The 17,445-nt window shown below is 53.5% G+C and overlaps 1 protein-coding gene and 1 long non-coding RNA gene across 11 annotated transcripts in view; one reads left to right on the top strand and one right to left on the bottom strand.

The window, feature by feature from the left end:
* The window catches only part of CACNG2 (calcium voltage-gated channel auxiliary subunit gamma 2), a 111,364-nt gene extending 94,088 nt beyond the window's left edge, over positions 1-17,276 (top strand). Inside the window, exons 2-4 of the mRNA XM_027070848.2 lie at positions 434-517; positions 12,117-12,257; positions 13,365-17,276. Coding sequence (XP_026926649.1) covers positions 434-517; positions 12,117-12,257; positions 13,365-13,900 — 761 coding nt within the window. The 3' untranslated portion in view covers positions 13,901-17,276. The remainder of the gene's footprint in view (positions 1-433; positions 518-12,116; positions 12,258-13,364) is intronic.
* The window catches only part of LOC106981062 (uncharacterized), a 109,976-nt gene that overhangs the window by 66,954 nt on the left and 25,577 nt on the right, over positions 1-17,445 (bottom strand). The gene's annotated exons all lie outside the window — the stretch shown is intronic.

Here is a 17,445-nt window from a genome sequence, read left to right as displayed (position 1 = left end):
ATCCGTGTGGGGTCTGTCTTCTTTGCAAAGCGATCTGCTCTCTGGCATGCAAAATGCGAGGTGACTCCCAGCGGAGCTGGGGCACAGAGGCGGGTGTACTGACGGGTTCATCAGCCTCCTCCTCGGCAGTCCCCAGCCCCGAGCCAAACCTCTGCTGCCCGCCAAGCTTCAGCTAATCCTCAGAAGCCTCGATGCAGGGACGGAAGGCTGGGTTTTGAAGTCTTAGGCCTTAGATCCTTTCCATTGCACCGCGGGTGTGTGTATTTTGATTCACCAGGCAGATGTCCAAACAGACAAAGTGATACCTTCCTTCAGGGGCCGGGGAGAGGGCTGAGCCAGCTTCAGAAGAGCCAGAAGTCAGCAAGAGGCCAGTGGGTGCTGAGCCCCTGGAAACTCTGATGTTTCACGTGTCCTTTCTCCTCTTGTTTTCCAGGGAACTTCAAAGGTCTCTGCAAGCAAATCGATCACTTCCCAGAGGATGCAGATTACGAAGCTGACACAGCAGAATATTTCCTCCGTGAGTGCATGCAATTTTTTCTCCCTTCTGGTGGTGGGTCCAGTCCTTCTAACCTCCAGAGCACCAAGGGCCAGGACTATCCAGAGATCCCGGTATCAGCAGAGGGCAGGAAAAAGCTGAGCCTCACTCCTTTCCTCCTGTCTGGAGGCCAAACCTTCATGCATGCTGTTCCCTCTGCCTGTAACCCTCTTCCCTCCCCTTTGTCTGATAAACTCCTACTCATCCTCCAGGTCCCAGCCTGAAACATCACCTCCTCCAGGAAGTCCTCTGTGCCCCTAACGGGTTCCCAGAGCACAGCACATTTATCATGCTGTGGGGTCCTGATCTATTTGAGTAAACATCTCCCTGGCAGTCCCACCAATTATGTTAGGCCAGGGACCCACCCTATCTCGTTCACGTGTTCATATTCCCAGCCCAATGCCCTTCACATAATAAGCGCTCAGTAAATATTTCTTGACTAACTCAATGAAGAAACTCATCAGGCAGTTTCAGATTGGAACTTCGACCGAGAACAATACATGAGATTTTTTTTTTCTTCCCCCGCAATCAAGTCACGGTTAAATCCTGAGGTACATGCTGTGACCTTAAATCCACCTGAGGCATATTATCAAGAGAAAGCATTTTGAGTCCCAAAGAAAACTTCTCAAGAACCAACAAAAACTAACAAGGTAAAACGCTCCCTGAGAAAGGGATTTCCAGGAGAGGGGCTGAGGGTCCTTGACACCTGGGACAGCAAAGCCACCCAAGCAGAAGTGGGTGAAAGCTGTGCTCCACGCTCTCAAGAGGCTCTTCTAGAAGAGGTTTGCTCTCCACCAGGAGCGTCCCCACCTTCTGTCCCCGGTGACCTTCCCAGCCGCACGGAGGCCGCTAAAGCCTCCCTCCCATCCGCCTCCCCCCCGCCCCCAGCAGAATGGCTAGCATCACCCTCTGATCACTTTTATGGAAAATATAGGAGGCATTTCATTACATGGATCACCCTGTCTCTTTCAGTAACTACTCTTCACATCAAAGCCAACTCTCGGGTCAGCCTTAGAATCAACCTGGTTTCATTGAAAAGCCCATGGAACATGAAGTCAGCCCAGTGGCGAGGAAGAGAAAGGAAGGGAACACGATGTAATTTATAGACTTCTTTTGAAAGGGAGAAAAATATCTTACAATGCTCATCATTTCCGGTTATGAACTCCCGAAAGGCACTGCTCTTAAATGGAAGTCCTAAAAGACGGGTTGGGCTATCGTTCCCCACTACCACGTCCGGGGCTCTTGCAGGAGCAGTGCGGTGGCATAAAAGTGGGCTGAGACCTAGGCCAGAACCTGCGCTCGGTGCTAGGGAGATCCAGGTGAAAAAAACAGGCGCAGCCCGTGGCCCCAGGCAGCGCCCAGCCTGGCCGGGAGGCCCCTCAGAGAAACAGCTGGCCTCGGGAGACGCGGCGCTGGACGGATGCGGCCTGCTGGTGGCGGTGGGAGTAGGGGGACCACAGCCTAAGCCTCGTGCCAGGAGCCACCCTGGTTGAGCACAGTAAGGATGTGATAATCAGCTAGAGGGCTCAAAGGAGGAACTTTGTCTCCTTCATTGCTGTGCCTAGAACAGCTTCTGGAATACAGCAGATACTCCATAAATGTTGTCTGTTACATAAAGGGCAGATATAGGAGTCTTCAGTGGCTGTTTCTACCTACTCCATACCTCCATAGCCTCATTGTTTAAGAGAGAATCACAGAAAGTGTTTGGTTCACTGGGGTGTCCCCGGACAAAAGACCTGAATTGGTTAACTGCTGTTAACAGGGCAGGATTCCAAGGGTCTGATTTAAGCTTACTTAACCCAACAGTATTTTTTGAGCATTGTAACAAGAGTCGGCAAACTTTTTCTATAAAGGGTCAGACAGCAAATATACCAGGCTTTGTGGGCCATACAGCCTCTGTCCCAACTACTCAATGCTGCCCATGGAGTCTAGACATAATGGAAGCCAATGAGTGTGGCTGTGCTCCCAGGAAACTTAACTTCATTTACAAAAACAGGCAGCAGGCTGCACTTGGCATAGTTTGCTGACCCCTGATCTAGACTACGCTAATCTTGGGCTAGGCGACAAAAGTAATTCTGGAAAGCCGGAAGACAGGAGTTCCTGTCCTTATCAATAGAGTCTAAATCCTAATACATTCTAACTAGATGGTCTCATTCTTCATAAGCTCTAGAGACGCTAGAAGCCAGGGATCGATCGATCGATCGTTCTTCTATTCGGATCCCCAGCCCCACTGAAGCGTGGAGGGGGGCGGGGCTTCAGCCGGCTTCCAGTTCAGGTCGGTTACACCCATTCTCACAGCGCACCTGCCACGTGGGAGGCCGTGAGAGGGGCTGACAGCGCCCTTGTCCCTGAGGGCTCACTATATAGAAACAGGCCTGTGAACGTAGCATGAATGCCAAGACGCAGGCAGAGATAAAATGGAGTGTGTGGTGCTGAGGGAGCCTGGCCCCTAACCCCCAAACCAGAGATGATTCCAGCAGCGTCCCCTTGAGAAAGCGGCACCAAGGCTGAGACTGGGCCTCTAGAAGCATTCGTTCATTTACTCTTGAGACATTCACTGAGCACTCACTCCGTGCAGAGCCCTGTTGTCAGTACAGGGGATCCAAGGGTGAACAGAACAAAACCGGTGCCTCTGTGAAGGTGACACTCTCGTGGAGGAAAGAAGCAATGGGCAAGACCACAAATAGCCCCCTGGGACCGTTCCAGAACTGGCTGTGAGGGGGTGGAGAGTGAGGCGGTGGGCGGAGGGCAGGTGGGGGGTGTTACTGAGGACAGGTGGTCGGGACAGCTTCTCTAAATGAGGAAAAGGACAGAGCCGAGAGGACTTGGGGGAAGTACGTGCCGAGGGGGGACTGGTGAGAGAGCAAGGGCCTTATTAAGGCGGGGGGGGGGGGGGGTCAGAGGGGAGGCCCGGCTGGCTGAGTGCAGTGCAGGAATGGAAGACATTCCACAGCACGAGGTCCGAGAGGCGGCGGAGGAGCCCAATCGGGTGTCATTCTAAGTGTGACGGAACCGTGAGCAGGGGACACTGATGTGGAAGGTCCGTTCTGGCCGCCGGCCGGGGCGGGGGCAGGGAGGCCAGTTGGCCGCTGCTGCTGGCATCCTGGTGAGAGGCTATGGCGCCTGGACCAGAGCGATAGCTGTGGTGGCGGCCAGAAGTGAGGGGCTGTTTGGGAGACATGGCTGGGGGGGGTGGGGGGAGGGGAGCACAGGCGCTTGGGGGTGGGTCCTGGAGCCGGACCCCAAGGGGTTTCCAGAGGACAGCAGAGGACTGGCAGGAGGGGCAGGATGGGGGGCAGGAGACCTAGGAGGCTGGAAAGGGGCTCAGCCAAACATTCTGGCTTTGACTGTTCGTGCCCGGCCTGCCTCACACTCGGAGGGCAGCGGGGCGGGCAGGGTGGGCTCCAGAAAGGTGGCAGGAGCTCCTGCTATTACCAAGGTCAGGGGCACAGTCTACTGGACTCTGCTCAACCTAAGGGCGGGATCTGTTCAGAGGCCGACACAGGGCCAGCACGTTGCTGGCACGGACGGAAAGAGGCCTGACCGTGTGTAAGCATGGGGCTGTGGGCCTCTCCTGGCAGAGCTATAGCTCCCGAGAAACCCACTGAGTATCTTCTCCTTGGCTCTTTGGGCCTGAGGTCCCAGTACTCGGGAGGCCAGGAAAGATCTGAGCTACCCATGGGCCGTGGGTCCTTTTTGCCTGCAGACAAAATTAAGACGGGCCTTCATGGTGCTTGCAAGCTACAACAAACGAAATTCACAAGTTAATTATATGGTCCATTAAACTATGAGGAGTGATACGGAGAAAAATCCAGCAGGAAAGGGGGATAGGAAATTCCGGGGAGAGGGGGTTGCCCATAAAATCCTTGTTGTGAAATCTGAGCAAAGACCTGAAGGAGGTGAGAGGGAGCCATGTGGAAATGTGAGGGGAGAATGTTCCAGGCAGAGGGAACAGCAAGTGAAAAGGCCCTGAGACTGGAGCCTGGAATGTTTGAGGCGCAGGAGTGAGGCCAGAAAGACAAGAGTGGAGTGAGCAAGGGGAAGCCAAGGAAGAGCCAGTGAAGAGAGGCCCGGGGGCCCCTGTGGGTCCTAGAAAGGGCTTGGGTATTGCTCTGATTGAGGCAGGAAACCATCAGAGGGTCTGAGCAGAGGAGTCCCACTATCTCACATTTTACAGGACCCTCCGGTTGCTCCGTTCACAAAAGACTGAAATAGGGTAAGGACAGGAGCAGGCAGAACAGTTAGGAACCTACTGCAATAAATCCAGACAAGAGACAGCGTCCTGAACCCAAGTAATAGCAGTGAAGGAGGTGGGAAGGGGTCGGAGCCTGAAAATATTCCCAAGGGATTGCCATGTAAGCTTTCCTGAGAGCCTACCTGTGGATTTCCCAGGAAAGGAAGGTGTCAAGGTTTGAGTCCAAGGCTGGGATTGGGAAGAATCGGAAGCTCAGTGTCGGCCACATTAAGTCAGCGAAACCTATGGGACTCCCCGGGGAGACGCCTTGGGGTCTGGGGCTCACGGGACAGGCCCTGGCCCAGACAGGAGTTTGCTAGTTGTCAGCTGGGGATGATATTTACAGCCACGAGCCGATGAATGGCCCGAGGCGGTGGTGCAGAGAAGAGGTGCAGAGTCTGAGCCCCAGGATGCCAAGGTTTAGAGGCCAGGAAGAGGAGGAGGCCCCAGGGAAGGGGGCTGAGGGGGTGGCAAGTGGGTGGCCCGGGCCACCCCTACCATCCCTGCTCCACCAGCTGGATGGAGGACCTAGAACAGAGGAGGAGGAGAGAACATGCCAGAAGGGCTGGACAGGAACGCAGAGCTCTTCTCCTGGGATGGCAAGAAAGTGGGACTCACTTGCTCTCAAGCCATCAGGCCAAGCTTCAGGCCTCCTGGGGGGCCCAGCAGAAGGAAGGCGCCCCATAGATATCTAATGGGACGAATGAATGAATGAATGAATGAACATTTTTACCCCCAACCCCCATGGGTATTTAAGGAGTTCCAAAGCTTCTCCTGAACACAGAGTCCAGGGACTTTCTGGTGACAGGCCCTGGCCACCACCCTGAGCCTCCTGACATCTGGCCCCACGAAGGTGTGGCCAGTGTGGCTCTAGCCCACCTGTCACTAGCTTGCCCAGGAAGAAATGATGGCCAGATCTGTTTTGCCCACAGCCAGCTCTGGGGGGCCATCGATGTGTCTGCCACGGTGCCCCAGCCCCCGCCCATCCTTATCCTTACCAAAGCTTGCGAGCGGGTGAGGAAGAGGCAGAGGTGGCCCAGGTGTGACTTCCTGTGACTGTCAGTGTGTCGGTCTTTGTGCACAAGTGTATGAGTCTGCTGTGTTCTGTGTCTTTCGGTGCCCGTGTGTCCGCGCATCTGAGCGTCTGTCTGAATGTGTGTTTGCTCGTGTCTGCTGCGTGTCTACAGGTCCCTGCAGGCTGTGTGTGTGTGTGTGTGTGTGTGTGTGTGTGTGTGTGTGTTGTGTCCAGGAGATGGGAGCTGGTATTTCCCATTGGTCACAGTGTGATTGGGGCACATCCCAAGCCACCACCCCTAGTCACTCACATCCATGCAGCCAGAGCAAACATTTCTCAAAACGGCTCTGACCTCGTGCATTCCACGCACGCTGACACTTTGAATTCTGTCCCCCTTCATTTCTCTAAGTGCTGGTGGCACCCAGCACGCTGACTTCCCCACCTAGTCCTGACTCACAACCCGCACTGTGATCAACACCAACCCGGGGCCCGTGAGAAACAGCAATGGTGCCTTCTGCCAAGATGAGAAAACTAACATTTCCTGGTGCTTGGCGCATACCGGGCGCTCTTCTAACTGCTTGAAATGTATTTACTCCTTACTCTTCGTCGCAGGCTATGAGCTGGGTGTGCTCGTGACCTCCCTCTGGCAGGGGGGACAACTGAGGCTCAGAAGGGCAGGGGGCACGGCCGGCGGAGGCACGCAGGGCGCCTCTCTCCTGGGTTGGTGCAGCTGATCACCAGCCCCGGAGACAACAGGGAATGGGACAGCACCTGGCACCGCGCAGATGGCACTCCCCAAGGAAGCTCCAGGGCTTCTGGAACTCTTTTCCTTATGTCATTAGATAGAACACACCTGACAACTTTATATGTTACCTGTGCTCCCCTTCACAACACCCCGGGAGGTAGGTGCTGTTGGTGTCCCCATTACACAGGCAAGAAACTGGAGGCACGGAGGCCACACTGCCGGTGGGAAGGCTGGGACGGGGCTCCAAGGAGGCCCCGTGTGGAGCCCGGGCTCCCAAGCCACCGCTCTCAGCTTCTCTCTCTCCCCTCATCCATCGTCATCCGCTTCCTCCTTCCTTCTCCCTCGCTCTGTCCTTCCTCCTCTCTCTCCCCTTCCCCACCTCTCTCGCACCCACGCTCACACTTGTGGTCCTGGCCACCCCATCCAGCACAGCCGGGAGGGGAGTGAGGGACAAAAGCCCAAGAGCCCAGCAACCCCCCCTGAGCCAGCTCCTCGCTGATCCTCTCCGCTTAGAAGGGGAAAAAAAAACCCAGGTGGGAACACAGACATAAAGGGTTGAGCACTGCGCCCGGAAAATAGGGAGCCCGCCCTCCATATACCTGGTAAGACTACCATTTTAATCAAAGGCCACAACTGGCACAGGGAACAGGTGAGACTGTGGCCTGGCTGGCTGAGTGGACCCTGCGGGGAGGTCTGGGGGACACAGGGCCATCAGAGACAGGCAAGACCCTAGAGATCACCTAATCCAGACAAGGAAGCGGAAGCCAGGCATACCACGTGATTTGCACGAGCCCCTGCTGGGCCATTACTTCACACCAGGGTGCCCGGAGCCTCAAAGTTAAGCCCTCTGCTCTTCCACAGGCAGGTGCATCTGTGCCCCACCTCTGTGTCTACAACCCCCCCCCCATTACAGCTTCAGCCCACCGCAGCTCTGTGCCCCAAGCCTGTACCTCGTGAGCCCCCCACCTTGGCCTGCCTCATTCCCTTTAGGGCTCCCCAAGCTCTCCCGTGGCTCTCTGCGATCCAGAATCTTCCAGTTCCCTGAGCAAGGATGCTTCTCCAGCCCTGGAGCGCACACACGCTGCTTCCTCTCCCTGGAACACTCTGCATCCCGCCTCTCTTGTGCCCTGTTAGCTTCTCCTTATCCTTCAGATGCCAGCCCCAGCCTCACTCCCTGGGGGAAGCCCTCCTTGATGCCCACGTGAGCTCAGAGGATACTCTGAGGGGCAAGACGTGCATGTCTGAAAGCAGGGGAGGGCGGTGGTGAAGACACACAGGCCCTCGAGGCTGACCTCCTGGGTTCACAACCCAGTTTCCCCACTTCCTCGCTGGGCGGACTCAGACAAATGGCTTAACCTCTCTGTACCTCAAGTTTTAGCTGCCGCTTGATGGGGGCTAACCAAAGTACTTATTTCACGGAGCTGTAATGAGAGCTAATGAGTTAATAGATACACAGTGCTTAGAACAGCCCTGGGGTACACAAACCACTCGATGAACATTGGCCATCTATATGTGACATCAGCCTGTCACATACCTTCATGGTGCCATATGGATACCTTTCTTCCATAGCACTTTATCCTGGTTGATAATTACATAGTATCTGGGTTATTACCTGACGACATGTATCTCCTTCATGAGAATGTAAGCCCCATAAAGACATGGCCCAGGCCTGTTTTTGAGCCCCTGTGTCTTCCATGCCCAGCCTGGACGTTGGTACAGCGGCGGGCACTCGACCTGTGTTTATTCATTGGACCCACAGCTAGTTAAAAGCGAAGCATCTCCCCACTCCGGGACCATGCGGCCCTTCCCCAGTACAGCATATTATGTTCTCAGCCAGGAAATGTCCGAACTGCAGCTCGCAGGCCAAATCTGCGCCCCCCACCACCACCACTGTTTTTGTAAATAAAGTATTATTGAAATAGAAGCGCACTCATTTGTTTACGTATTGCCTGTGGCTGTTTTCAAGCTACAACAGCTAAATTAGGTAGTTGCAACAGAGAACATATGGCCAGCAAAGCCACAAATGATTATATTTACTACCTGTCCCTCTACAGAAAAAGTCTGCCAATACCTGCTTTAGGCATTTGTAACCTCCTTGAAGCCAAGGCCATGGCTTCGTGGGGCTGGTGTAAGGTTTAAATGGGTTTATCCATGTAAGGCACGTAGGATGCTGTAGGGAGAGCTCCAGAATTGTTGGTAGGGACTGCAGAGTTCCATATGCTTACTCATAGGAGATGGATAAATATTTGTTCATTGAATAAACCAGATACTTTCTGCTCCTCGCGATAGACTTTAGCACTAAAACCACCCCAGCTTCAGTGGGAATCAAGGCAATTCATGGGGAAGAAGTGTCTGGATGGAGGGGGCAGGACGATAGAAATAATAACGATTGTACCATTTACTGTACCCTTTCTAGGGTAGAAACAGAACAGCCATGGTCCAATGTAACCTTGACAACAGTGCCTCTCGAACTTTCGCGTGCACATGACTTGTGTTACGTGCTTTTGCAAAAATGTAGAATCTAACTCAGTAGCTGGCAGTGTAAGACCCAAGAATCTGCAGGCTCTAACCAGCTCCCCCGCGATGCCCAGGCCCCTGGCCTTCCGACTGCCCTGTGAACAGCAAACCTTACATTCCCGGGAGCTGGGTATTAGGGTTATTTTTCCCATTCTCCCGGATGCAGAAACAGACTCAGCCAGGTAAAGACCCTTGGCCCAAGGACACATTGTTAGGGACAAGGCCCGTGTCTGAGCTCAGATGTGACGAACTCCCAAATCCCCACTCAGCCTATGACACTGCCTAGCGGGAAAGAACTCTTTCGAGAAACTTCTCCAATGTAAGAGTCCCTGCTTGCTCTAAAGTAGCTTCCTTGCCCAGCCTCCATCTGGGTCTCCCTCTGCTCATCTGAGCCACTGCCACTGCCCCCTTGGAAGTCACACCAACCTCTCCTTCTTCCTTCTTGCCGTCACCCCTCCCCCCCACCATTCCCAGCTGGTCAGGAATCGTATCCACACAGGGAGGGCAGAAGCGTGAGAAATCATCTGATGGTCCACACCCGCTTTGCACGTGGGCAAACCAGAGAGGACGAGGCACCTGTCTCAGCCACACAGCAAGTGAGTGGCATAGTTGGGACCCTACACCCAGATCTCTGGACTCTGCAGCATCCCTCCCAGGCTCCTTGGAAGCCCCAGAGGGAGAGTACAGGATGGCCCAAAAGTTGGGCCGATCCGGACTTGAATCCTGACTCACTAGCTGGGCTGCCTTGGGCGAGTTACTATGCCTTTCTGAGCTTTAGTTTTCTTGTCTATAGACGGGGGCTAAAAAACACAGCCCATGGGGCTGTTATGAGGATTAAATTACAGAATGTATGTCAGGTCTTCGTTCAAGGCTCGACACAGAATGGTGCTTATCAGAGATTCTCTCCCCTCTCCCCTTGTACTTGTGAAGATGAGGATTCAGGCAGCATTGACTGTGCAAGTCCAGGCACCTTGCAATTTGTGTGCGCGTGTGTAGGGATGTGCGGGAAGGGCGACCAGGTTGGGGACATAACGGTTCTCTTGAAATGACTTGCTGGGGGAGAACGCTCAGGTCTGGGGGGAGGTGGCCCATCCGTTGGCGGGAGAAGGGAAGCCCGATTGCCCAGGAACCCAACTGCACCCTCTGTGTGCCTCCTCCTCTGGCCCCGGCTCAGGTTCACCTTTCTTCAAGTCCCCCTAAAATAATCAACTCACCCAACAGCATCAGTAAGCAGTGTAGACTTCCTAAAGATCCATGGGAAGAGAGAAGAGGGGTTTTATGCTACGCATTGCAGCACACTGCCTAAAATCCTCTTAGAAAAATGCCCCGAGTTCTATACAGTAAAACTCTCTTCGCCACACTGCCCCCCAAAGGGGTGGGGAGCCAGGGGAGGCTCGACCCCGGCACCTTCCTCTCCAAGATGCACATCCCCAGCCAACCCTTACCCCCACCCCACGGCTGAGCCAAGAGACCCTCTAATAGGACCCAACTTCCTCAGAAGCCATTTAAACAGCCCAAACACGTAAAGAAAACTTCCTTTTCTTCACACAAGCTTCCAGATGGCTCTGCCTGGCCCACAGCTCCAGGGACGAGCAATCAGGGTTCTGAGGTCACTCGCTGCCTATTTGAATCTGGAGAGAAAAGCTCTTTTCCTCTCCAGAGACCCTTTAGGGAGGACCTCATCCGGACACTGTCCCCCACATACACAGCCTGCCTGCCTAGCCTGCCTCTCCCCCAGCTGCGTTCCCCTGCCCTCAGCCACCCTGCGTCCCTCTGTCCTCCTTCCTCTCACCTGCAGGTGGCAAATGTTCCTGAAGATATTTTCTCTTGCCTGTTTGTCAGTCCTTGCTTCTTATCTTATCCTGAAGGCATTTTTGTTGTTGTTGTTCTTTGTTTTTTACTTTTTCTTTTATTGGTAACATGTCTGCTGCTGCTTCTTTCTGGAAGCCCTCCCCACACTTATTCACTCAGTGAGCCTTTACTGGGGACCTACTGGGTCTTTGACACAGAGGTGTGGTGGGGACAGAGAGAATAAAAAGAAAGAACCAAAAAAAAAAAAAAAAAGGCCACAGTCCTTGCCCTCATGGGACCCCATGGCTTTATGGTAGCAGCATATGTAGAAACAATTTTTTCCTGTAATAAATATCATTTAACCAGTGTTTACCACATACGCTCCGAGTTTCATCCCAGTGCGTTATCAGAATCAACTCATCTAATCCTCACAGCAGTCTTGCAAGGTAGGCACTATTACCGTCCCCACTTTATAGATGAGAGAGTTGAGGCGCAAAGCGACAGCTTACCCAAACTTACACAGCTAACACATGGTAAAGCTGGATCCAGATCCAGGCTGTGCAACTCCCTCACCACTGTAACACGCTGCCTCTCCTTGTGCCCCAAAGCACAGAGGAAGGGAAAAATAACTTTGCCTAAGGAAGTCAGGGAAGGCTTGACAGAAGAGGCGAATTTGAGTTGAGGGTTTTTTTTTTTTTAATTTTTTTAATGTTTATTTATTTTTGAGAGAGAGAGAGTGAGAGAGAGAGGAAGACACAGAATCTGAAGGAGGCTCCAGGCTCTGAGCTGTCAGCACAGAACCCGACGCAGGGCTCGAACTCACGAACTATGAGATCACGACCTGAGCTGGAGTCAGAGGCTTAACCGACTGAGCCACCCAGGCGCCCCTGAGTTGAGTTTTAATGGATGAATAGAATCTGCTGAGTCAAAAGGAACAGGAGAAACATTCTAGTAAGAAAAGTCAGTGCGTCAAAAGTCAGAAGCATGCAATTACATGACATGGAAGGGTGCTGTGGCTTGACAAGAGGAGACACGGGGACCAGGAGGCATGAAGCCTGAGGGGGGCAGAGGTCAAGTCACACAGGGCCCTGTGGGCCTCATGAAGCCCTGGTTTGGTCCTGTAGGCAGAGAGGAGCCCCTGAAGGGCCACGAGCTGGGCAGTGGCTTGCTCCCCCTCCCCTTCCCCACTCCCACTCCCGTGGGCCACTCTCTCCCCCTAGCGTCCCTCTGGCTCACAGCTGTGCCCTTCTCTCTCTCCCTGACCCTCTGTGTTCTGCAGGGGCTGTGAGGGCCTCAAGCATTTTCCCAATCCTGAGTGTGATTCTGCTTTTCATGGGTGGACTCTGCATCGCAGCCAGTGAGTTCTACAAGACTCGACACAACATCATCCTGAGTGCCGGCATCTTCTTCGTGTCTGCAGGTAATGGCCACTGAGCTGCGCTGGGCCAGAGCCCAGGCCTGCCTGGGGGGAAAAGGCTGAGGCTGGGGTGCTCAGCGACAGGGAGGACTCGACAGAGAGGGGGGAGGGGGAAGAGGGATCTCCAGGACTGGCAACAGGTCATGTCATAGGGGAGGTGGGTTGTGCTGGGGCTCCCGCCCCACAACAACGTCCAAGCCCCCCGCCGCCACGGAGTCCCCCAGGAACATCCCCAGACCCCGTCTCTCAGCCCAAATGGCCCATCTTCCTCCTACCTTTTAGAAAAGGGCCCAGATCCCAGGTCCCTCTCAGAATACTGGGCCTGTCCTCACTGCCCTGTCCCCTCACTGTCCCACTTGGGTGCAGGCAGGCACCTAAAACCACGTCCCTCAGCCCCATTACAGGACTAGTCACATTGCTACAGATGCCAGAGAAAGAACACGGCTGTGGGATGAGCCATTTAACAAGAATGAGGAACACTTAAGTAGTCCTTACCACACCCCCGCCCCCAAGAGCCTCACAGGTATTAAGTCATTTAATCAATCACTCCCACAAGAGCCAGTCCTATCCTTCTCCCCATTTTACAGATCTGGAAACTCTAAGGTTACCTTGCCAAGGGCTTTGATTCCAGGCAGTCTTGGCTCCAGGAGCCAGTCTGAACCTCCTGCAATCCCAGCTTCAAATCTCTGATGCAGCCTGGAGCAAGTTACCTAACCTGTGATCCCTTTCCTCAGTTTGCAACCCCCTTGAAAAGCGCTCAATAGTGAAGGCAGGTAGCAGACGCTCAATAAACAGTGTCCATTATCATGACTCAACGCGCTGTAGAATGCCTCTCTCTTCTCCCCCTCCACTCCCGCATCTTTATCTCCAACTGCCCTCCCCTTTGTGGCTCTCTTCAGTGGCGTGACAAAAATATTAAGGTGATGCTTGCCTATGTCACTGTAGAGCACTGACCCTGAAAACTCCGGATCAGGGAGAGCCCGTCCAGCTGCCCCTGCCCTTCGGTTCCCCCCTCCCCAGGGCCTGATATCCTGCTGGAAACTAACCCTCCCCCCCCCCCCCCCCCCGCTCTGACTCCCACCCCTCCGCGCCCGTCCCTGTGCCCCGCAGGTCTGAGTAACATCATTGGCATCATCGTGTATATATCTGCCAATGCCGGAGACCCCTCCAAGAGCGACTCCAAAAAGAATAGTTACTCCTACGGCTGGTCCTTCTACTTCGGGGCCCTGTCCTTCATCATCGCCGAGATGGTTGGGGTGCTGGCGGTGCACATGTTTATCGACCGGCACAAACAGCTGCGGGCCACCGCCCGCGCCACGGACTACCTCCAGGCCTCCGCCATCACCCGCATCCCCAGCTACCGCTACCGCTACCAGCGCCGAAGCCGCTCCAGCTCCCGCTCCACCGAGCCCTCACACTCCAGGGACGCCTCCCCCGTGGGCATCAAGGGTTTCAACACCCTGCCGTCCACGGAGATCTCCATGTACACCCTCAGCAGGGACCCCCTGAAGGCCGCCACCACGCCCACCGCCACCTACAACTCCGACAGGGATAACAGCTTCCTCCAAGTCCACAACTGTATCCAGAAGGAGAACAAAGACTCTCTCCACTCCAACACAGCCAACCGCCGGACCACCCCCGTATGAAGCCCGCGGGAGGGGGTGGGGGAGGGGCCTGGCAGCGCCGCAGGAGGGGCGCGTGCGCCGGGAGGTGGGGCGAGCAGGGGAGGGGGCGGGAACCCGACCATCCAAGGGGAAGGGGAAACCTTCCAAGAGCAAAAAAAAAAACAAAACAAAAACAAAAAAACAAAAAAATAAAAAAACAAAAAAAAACGAAAAAAAACAAAAAAGAGAAAAACATAACAAGTAAATTTGAAAAAAAAAGAACAAAATATAAGAGGAACACAGAAGCAAAACGACAGGAAATGTGAAAAAATATTAACCGAGGGAAAGAAAAACAAACTTTAAAAAAAAAAAGCGAGAGAGGATAAAAAATTTAAAATAGAAAATAAATCTAAAAGAAAATGCATGATTTCCCATGTACCATTATTTTAACATTTAATAAAAACCAATTTAAACGAAAAAATAAAAGGGAACCAAGATAACATTAAAGCAAAAAAATGAGAAGGAGCGGAAAGGAAGGGGGATGTTCTCTGCATTTATCAGGGGTTTATGTTACTTTTTGTTTTAATGCGGGAGAGTTAACTTTTCTGTTCTCTTTAACCCCAAGCGGGCTCTGCCTCCCTGGGCGAGTGGGGGGGTGGAGACTCAGGGGCCCCGGGGCCGGGTGAGCCCCTCGGTCACTGCCAGGTCCCTGGAGCCTCTGGATGGTTGCCCCAGGAACGCTGGGCAAGCTCCGAGGCTCGCGAGGCTTGCGAGCCGGCTCCACCCAGCATCGATGGGGCAATTGTAGGCCTCCAGGTGACCCTAGAGTCCTTGGTCCCTCCTGTCCGAAAGGTGCCTGGAGGGGGGTGCACTTGGGGCTTGCGTAGCGCCCAAGTTCCCAGTCCTTAATGGTCCTTAACCCACTGTGATGACTTCCTAGGCCTTGAGGGAGGGGAAGGAGAGGGGATGGCTGCCTTTGGCTTGCAAGATGCCCAGAAACCCTGGAATCCTCAGGGTGAGCTTTTGGGGTCACCACCCCAAGCTCCTGTCCCTAGGAGCGGGAGATGCTCACCCCCCGGGGGGTTATAAAGCAGCTCTCCCTCCTCACCTCTCACCTCAGGGCCACTTGATGACCCTGGGGCGATGGTGGACCCCCAGACTCATAGGCCCCCAGCCCCCTGGGAAGGGGGGCTCATTGACCCTTTGGGGGTCCTTGGACTCACTGAAGCCCCCCTCCCGGGGGCCCAGCGAGTCCAACAACGACACTGCAAAAAGGTTTCTTTTTACAAAAGAAAAAGGAAAAACAAGTGGTGATTTTTTTTAATAAAAAAACCACAGACTATAAATAAATGTAAATATATAATAAGTGGATTTACTTGCAAGAAAATCAGATAGTATTTTTCTTTTAATTCTTTTCCAGCTTTAAACTGTGAAAACAAAACAATGGGGTGGGGTGGGGGACTTAAAATTTAGCAGGGAACTTGTAAAGAGAAAACAGAAAACAAATATACAAATCCATTAAAGAACAAAACAAAACCAAACTGCTGCAAGATATAAGGGCTGGGCTCAGGGGGAGGGAGAGGAGGAGGGCCCTGGGGGGAGAGACAGGGGGGTTCTGTGAGGAAAGACCTCTTCCTTATACCAGGAAGGTGCTGCTAATGTGGGAGAGAGAGAGAATCACGATGGAGAACCCGGTCTACACGAAGGAGATCGAATACCCACTCACACACACTCACATACGCACACGTACACACTCCTCCGGGCCCTGTGCTCCAATGACATGCTGGGATACACTCTCAGCCTAAACCCTTTCCTTCCCATACATAGCCAGAGGCAGGGTTCAGAGAACACTGACTCATGCCCTCCAAAGCCATTGACAACAACCACACACACACACACACACACACACACACACACTCACATGCATGGAAAGGGCCCCAGTCTAAAATCTAGCTCTGGATTTTGGAATCCCTTGCTGCGATGGCCTCTCTGGGCCTCAGTTTTCCCCTATGTAAGCATAAGGCTTGACCTACATGAGTTTCAAAGGCCCATTCTTATTCTTGGTGTCGATGACTTTTAAGATGTGCCACCTGCCCAGAGGAAGATGCCAGGGATGACCAAAATAGCTGCCATCCAGCCCCCAGACATTGCGAACATTCCCAAATCATCAGTCAGCCTCTCAGTCAGACACACACACACACACACACACACACACACACACACACCCCATATGCCTCCTCACTGTGCTCCCAAGCCCCTGCCCCCACATCCAATGTCAGAGCAAAAATACACACATGTGAGCAAACATATCCTGCCATTCAGACAGAGAGGGAGAAGGCACCAGAGGTCCCTAAAGTCACTCTTCATTTGGTGTCCCCTTTCTTTAGTGCCATAACCCAGTCACAGAGAGTGAAGGGGGCTTCTCTGAGAGAAAAGATTAACAACCGCCAGGCCTTCCCCACTGCCTTTGGGGGTCAGAGAAAAAGGATCCTCTGAGGTTTGCTGGGAGGGGTTAAGGTTGAGGGGACGGAGGGGATCGCAGGTTGAGGACCAACCCCCCAAATTAAGCTGACACCATGGGCTAAAGTCTGGGGCGTCCCGTGTTGCTCCCCCACCTTCTTCCCAGACCATCAAAGGCCAGTTCCGACTAACGGAAACCCAACAGCTTTCTCAAGTGTGGATTTCAGCCCAGCCTGCCAGCCACTCTGCTCAAAGTGGGGGGCCCCTGCTGGCCCCCACTTGGTTTGCTTCGCACTGGCCTGGCCTGAAGTTCCTAAAGTTGAGCTCTGGAGAGTTGCGGGGAGTAGGAAAGGAAAGCCCTTTTTTCAAGTCAGCTGCAGCTGGAACCCTAAACTCAGCCTGAGCCACAAGGCAGAACATCTGCTGGTCCCCCAGCGCACAGAAGGCCACGCCCCCCCGGGGGCAGAGCCAAGGCGGCCAAGGCTAGCGCGGTGGCAACACAGCCCTTCTCGGTCTGGGCAGAAATCGCAGTCTCTCTCCCTCCCTCACCCCACCAGCTTCCAAACCTGAAAAAGATGAAGGACTAGAGAGAAGGAGAGGCCCCAGGAAAACAGCAGACAAACGGGTGCTGTCGGAAGAGGAAAATTGGCCCCAGTTCTCTGGGTTTTGGCAGAGTGTTTGTGGGGTAGCAACTGGCGCTTCTTTCCAGGCTGGGGCCTGGGTCGCTTGGAGAAGGCCATCTGGGTGCAGGGTGAAGCCAGCACTGTGGAGAAAGGGCTAGGGGGCCCGAAGGGAGGGAGCGGGGAGGGGGGCTGTCAAGGGCACTGCTCGCCGGGGCAGCTGATTGCTCATCCCCAACTCAAACCAGTTCAAGAAACCAACCTCCGATTTATTTTCTTGGTGGGTCCTTTTTTTTTTTTTTTTTCAGACTGTTAACAGAAAAAAAAAATTTTAAAAAGCAGAAAACTTAAAAAAGAAAAAAAAAAGAAAAAAATCCTGGTACATGAAATAAAGATTTTTTTTTATAGCTTGGTCCTCATGTCAGTGGATTTCTTTAATTGCTTTCCCAACTAAACAATCCTGAAGCTGTGCAGTCTCAGAGCTGGGGGATGGGAGGCTTAGAAGCC

Source organism: Acinonyx jubatus, chromosome B4 (genome assembly GCF_027475565.1).
Source record: "Acinonyx jubatus isolate Ajub_Pintada_27869175 chromosome B4, VMU_Ajub_asm_v1.0, whole genome shotgun sequence".
NCBI classification, from domain to species: domain Eukaryota; kingdom Metazoa; phylum Chordata; class Mammalia; order Carnivora; family Felidae; genus Acinonyx; species Acinonyx jubatus.
Note: the sequence above shows the minus strand (reverse complement) of the source record. Positions and strands in the feature narration are given on the sequence as shown.